Genomic DNA, 6,000 nt, shown 5'->3' with positions numbered 1-6,000 from the left:
CCAATGCTAAAGAGAGAAAGCAGGTCGCATGCAGCGTCATGTGGCCATAGGCACAGCTGATTGGAGGAGGTGTGGCAGGGGGCAGAGCTTCACAGCAAGCATCTGCTGCACCTCAAAACACTATTGTGAACCTAGCCTTAATCGTTACTATATCCTGGGTCTCAGCAGCTTCTTTGTCCCAAGATTCATGCACCTCCTGCATAGTCACAGAGAAGTGGGAGAGGAGGCTGGCTGACTCCACATTAATAGCCAAGCCAGCTCGCTCCTTTCTACACATCTGCTATGACAGATCGGGGCTGGCTTAACCTTTATAACAAACTAACAAGTAATCAGTCTGGTCATGTGTTGACTCCAAGACAGCAGCCAGGGATATTTAGTCTGAGTACTTTTAAGCCCCACATCACTTGAGCATTTCCAATTAACGAAGATTTGAAAAAGATTAACTTTAATAATTGTGCAAGGCTAGGTACAACCCAATAAAACGTATGGGGTGCTGAGAGAAGTCCTTTATAGTCAGCTTATTGGCAGATGTGCTGCACCAAACAATAGATTCGATAAATCTTTAAAGGAAGAAAGGCGATCCATTCAAGGGCGCACTTAGTAGAAAGTCTTGTCATTTTAAGGTTTTATATTTAAAAAAGTCTCAACGTGTTAGAAGAACTGAAAGTGTAGGTCCTCTTAAAACATCTAACACTTTAGCCACTTTTCCACTGGTACAGTATATGAACCACCACAAGAACCATAGACAAACATGTCTGCTCAAAATTTCATATAACAAAAACCCCCTTTATTCTTACAAAATTTTTATTAATACTCTTCAAAATCACTTTTATAGAAAAAAAATAATCTATTGGTATTAAATTACAGCACAGTCTCACAATTCAAGGCCTTACAGTTACTTATGAACCTGTCAATCAACACAAAAGATCTTTCCGGCTGGTCATATGGAAGTATGTGGCCACCTCCCCTGACTATCACCTAGAAAAAAAAAGAAAGAAAATTGATTAAGTCAGAAGTAGTAGAAATGACCAATGAAGAGAGAGTCAGTACAAGTACATCAGATGCAGGCAATTTTATTAGCATGCAGGTACATCAAATGATTGGGAACCACAGCACATTGTGCAGCATTTTAATGTGGCAAAACACTGTCAGATGCTGGCTGTAAGTCAGTATGAAGCCATGTTCCCTCTTCCCTTGTAGTGTAAAAGTTACCAGTTCATGAAAACATCCACTTTGCTTGAATATCCCTTCCACTGTCTGCTTAAAAATGTTGGTTAACTCAAGATAATATGGAAATGTACACCAAAATATCAGTCTCCCTGTGCTTCCATGCATGCAACCTCCGATCATTACAATATCTCATTCTCTGCTACCCTCTTTACCTCCTCTTCCCACAAGCGCATACAAGATTTCTCCCACGCATCCCCCTACTCTGGAACTCAACCCCAACCCTAAACTCTCGCCTACCGTGGAAAGCTTCAAAAAGGAACCTCTTCCGACAAGCCTACAATCTGCAGTAACCACCAAACCAATGCACGACATCCTCACCCATCCCTTGTAAATTGTGACCCCTTGTGGGCAGGGTCCCCTCTACTCCAGTACCAGTCGTGACTTTTGTTTAAGTATACTACACTTTTTTTTACCATGTATACCCCTTTTCACATGTAAAGCACATAACATATTGGGAGTCCCCGCTCAAAAAGTGTACTTTAAGAACTGCAATTACTTTTTTAAAGTGCAGAACAGTGCTTTTCACATGTGAAAGTCAGTAACTTTGCAATATATGTTATCATTGAAATCTGCTTTTTCTCCATCAGTACTAACTACTGAATGGTTATTTTCAAAATTCATGGGTAAAAGCTGTAAAGTAGCAGCTGTCATCTCCTTTGATTAATGGGAAAATTTGTAACAATTTGTCTTCACTGAAATACACTTTTTTTCCACCAATGAGTTGATAATGGAGAATGAATGATCAGTCCTGATCATAATAACCTTACCAGAAATCTTCTCAGGTGTTTTTTTCACAATACATTTATATTAAAAAAAAAAAAAAAAAAAAGCATGCCTATGTGAACTCAGCCTCCCATGGGCCAGATTAAAGATTTTACAACAATTCTAATGCTAAAAATGTTTGAAGATGCACACCTTTGGGGCAACTTGAGGCTGTGCTAAAGTTTCGCAACTTTAGGAGTTCTACCCTTATTTTCACAGCGCCACTTAGCACTTTGACCGATTCATTAAAATGAATGCCTCTAAATCAGCGTGAAGATCACTCGTTTTGAGGAACCCAGGCTCTGTTTTTTATATCTGTCTGGGCCCCAACAGACTGAAACAAATACGTTACATGCGTACATCAGTAAATATGGAGATTGCAGGAAAAAACTTCTAGTCAACATATTGTGAATGAGAGATGTGACTATTGGAACCAATCACTATCTGCCATGGTGATTAAGGCCTTTTTCACAAGGGAAGCACAGTGGCTCAGTGGCTATCACTGTCCCTTGCAGCGCTGGGGTCCTGGGTTCAAACTACTTGCAGATGTACTTGGAAGGATTAGGAATGTGGGAGGACACGGAGAGAACATACAAAGACATACAGATTTGGGAATGTAGATTGTGAGCACCAGTGGGAACAGTGATGTCTGTAAAGGTGTTTAGTAATCATTGGCGCTATACAAGAGGAAAATAATTTAAATAAGGGAAGCAGATAAGCTCCGTTTATTATGGGATCTGTCTGAAAGCCATTTAGTGTTTTTTTGGTTTGAAAAGGAAAATAGAAAGTCCTGTATGTTGAACTTTGTTTTTGCCTCAAATTAAAAATGGATACCACACATTATCAGCTGTTTAGAGAAATCAATTGACTGTCTACAAAAGAGGCAGCCAGGTAGTGTTACTAGAATAATTTAGAACAAACACATTCCGTTCAAGAATATGCCACATTAAAGCGCACAGAAATATTCCCAATCTACACCATATCCTTACAATAGGCCCTCATCCCTTATTCTTCATATCCCCCTACATTCCTAAGTGACAACCAGCCAACATGAGATAATTACTACACCAAACCTGTACAAATACAGCCATTTCCCATAACTACACTGATGCTATACAGATGTAGAAGAGCATGTCCTGTAGAGCCAGGTGCCAAAATATCAGACTGGTTTTGGCTTTTCACTTGCAGTTATATTGAAGGTGGTATAACATCAGAGAAGACCCTGGTGGACCCATCAAGGCTTGTACAAGATTAGTGATTGGTAGGAAGATCTATCAAGTTGAAACAAAATAAATTTAAATAAACTACTGTAGGTATCTAGTGATGAGTCCATGCTCCGGTAAGGTGTTATCTGGGCACTCCTTGTGGTGACGTCGCTATGCTTGAATAATGTTACAGTCCCTGCACCTGTTTGACAGCAGCATCGGGGACTAGCACATTTTTTTGAACACACCAAGTGCTTAAGAATGGTTTTCTTATAGCTATGGAAAAGTAGCAAAAGACTGCCTTCTGGATAAAGACCTTTGAGCTATAGAAAAGCAGAAAACACGGGTATTACATACCTGGTAATGTGTTTTTTCATGAGACATGACAGCACCACGAAAGGGGATCCGCCCAATGAGGACAGGAAACCTTCAAGATAAAAGGGCGGCTCCTCTCCGCATCAGTTTTACAGGGCACGAGGGGAACTCTGCAGGTTAGTGTACATATAAATACATCCTTTACACTACTAAATTTCTGACACCCAAGAGAGAGTGTATAATGCTAATAATGCACCCAACTAATGATGTGATCCAATAGGGAGGGAATATAAGGGTGCCGTCATGTCTCATGAAAAAACACATTACCAGGTATGTAATACGTGTTTTTCCATTCTACATGACGGCACCACGAGAGAGTTAGAGATTTGTATTCTCTTAGGGAGGGATCACTGCTTGTAACACTTCTCCCGAATGGGAGATCAGAGGTAGCAAATAGGTCTAGCCTATAATGTCTGACAAAGGTAGACGGAGCGGACCCAGTGGCCGCTTTACTGAATTGGTAAATGGGAGTGTCTGCTCCCTCCATCCAGGAAGTAGTCACGGCCCTCGTGGAGTGGGCTTTAGGCCTTCTGGAATAGCCCTGCCTGCACTGTTATCTGCTGGCATAATGACCTCTCACTCATCTAGCTATAGTTTGTTTAGAGGCTTTTAAGGCCCCTCCTTGCCCCTTGGGATGAGACAAATAATGCCCCCTGTTCTCGCCAAGGTCTCATTACCTCCAAATACTGCAGGAGACATCTCCTCTATCTAGGCCATGAAGCCTCTCCTCCTTCTGGTCATTAGGGTCAGGACAAAAGAGATGGTAAGGTTATCTCCTGAGCCTTATGGAATTTTGATATCACCTTGAGAAGGTATGCCAGATCTAATTTTTAACACAACTATCATCTATAGCCCGATAATGTTGTTGATAATGTGAGTAACTCCTCAACCTACTGGCCGACACAAGCACCTTTAATAAGGCTGTTTAATGTTAGAATCCCTATCTAATGTTGTGTTTTTAAATGGCTCCAACGAACTGTCAAAGATGACAGGACTAAATTTGGATCCCAAGGAGGAGGCGTAGAGGACGGACAGAGTCAGTTCTAGTACACGCCTGGATAAACCTGGCCACCCACCTATTGTTTGTCAGGTCGCAGCTGAATAAGGCTGCCAGGGCTGAGACGTGTACTTTGAGGGTACTGACAGCTAACCCCAATCCCAAACCTTTCTGCTGAAAATTCCAGTATTGCCACTACTGGGACTTTCCCTTCCCGTATTGGGTCTGAGGTAGATAAGAATTTTCACATATCCTCTTACAAAAATTTTTTATGTAGTCACTGGTTTTCAGCTACTGAGTAAGGTGGATATTAACGCTACTGAGAACCCCTTTTCCTCTAGTAGTGACCTTTTAAATTTCAGGCTGTCAACTGCAGCCCAGATCTGAGGGACACTGTGTTAGAGGGTCCTAGACCTCTGTCACTGACATTACTCTCAGCCAATAGAACCATGGCCTTGTCGGCCAAAAAAAGTGCTATCAAAATCACTCTGGCTCTGTCCTCCCTGATCTTCCTCAGAACTGCTGGTATGAGGCATATTGGAGGGAAGGCATACAGGAGACCTGATCTCCACTATCCTGAAGGAGTTTACTGACGATGGTCTGTCCGCTGGACTTAGGGAGCAGAATTTCTGAACCTTCCTGTTTGGCTTTTTTTGAGGCAGAGAGATCTATACTGGGATTTTCCCACACGTGTCCTATCCGTTGAAAAACGGATTTTTTTTTTTGGTACTATTTTCCTTGCCTCAAGTGGTTCCTGCTCAGACAGTCTGCCTTCAGGTTGTCTTGACCTCGAATATGCAGGCCGATAATGAGAGGGACTGGTTCTGCCAGAGTCATGATCCAGCCTCAAGCTGTTTAGCGGAGGCCCTTTGACAAGAGCAGTCACCTTCAGCCTGAAAGGGCCAGCGATTATCTGCCTCAAGGTCTGAGAACGGTGTCTCCCTGGTGGTTTACCTATGCAACCACTGCTTAGTTGTCCTGATAAAATGAACACCACGTGAGAGTCCTAAGTGTGGTAACAATTCCTCTGGCGTTTTTTCGATATTTAGAAGTTCTCAATAGTTCTCTTGGGCACAGGGCTCCTGGAGCCATAATGTGTCTAGGTGGGCCCCCCACCGCCAAGGACTAATGTCCGTTGTGACCACCTTGGAGGCAGTGTGTGCGCCGGGTACTCCCCTCGGAGAGGACCATCTGTAACCATCACCTGAGTGACTGGAGTACAGAGCCGGAAGGGTGAGCTTTTGCTCTAACTTTCCCTGCAGTTCCCTGTTCTGCAACACACACCTTTACAGTTCCTTTTTATGGAACTGGGCCCATTTCACTGTTGGTATGCAGGAGGTGAGGGACCCCAACATGGTCCTCCACAGAGCTCTCTGGCTTTTTTTTTTTTTTATCTCCCTTGTCTTCCTCTGGGAGGTGATGCTCCTGCTC

General features: G+C 42.7%; 1 protein-coding gene across 4 annotated transcripts in view; it reads right to left on the bottom strand.

Annotated features, from left to right (window-relative positions):
- Nucleotides 1–765: 765 nt before the first annotated feature.
- CPVL (carboxypeptidase vitellogenic like) overlaps nucleotides 766–6,000 on the bottom strand; it is a 194,074-nt gene continuing 188,839 nt past the window's right edge. For all 4 annotated transcript variants that reach the window (XM_073581347.1, XM_073581345.1, XM_073581344.1 and 1 more), the window contains exon 13: nucleotides 766–978. In XM_073581347.1, coding sequence (XP_073437448.1) covers nucleotides 862–978 — 117 coding nt within the window. In that variant the 3' untranslated portion in view covers nucleotides 766–861. The remainder of the gene's footprint in view (nucleotides 979–6,000) is intronic.

The sequence above is a fragment of the Dendrobates tinctorius genome, unplaced genomic scaffold (assembly GCF_039654945.1).
Source record: "Dendrobates tinctorius isolate UK_male_01 unplaced genomic scaffold, ASM3965494v1 ptg000070l, whole genome shotgun sequence".
Lineage (NCBI taxonomy): Eukaryota > Metazoa > Chordata > Amphibia > Anura > Dendrobatidae > Dendrobates > Dendrobates tinctorius.
The sequence above is the reverse complement of the archived record's forward strand: the minus strand, read 5'-3'. Positions and strand labels throughout refer to the sequence as shown.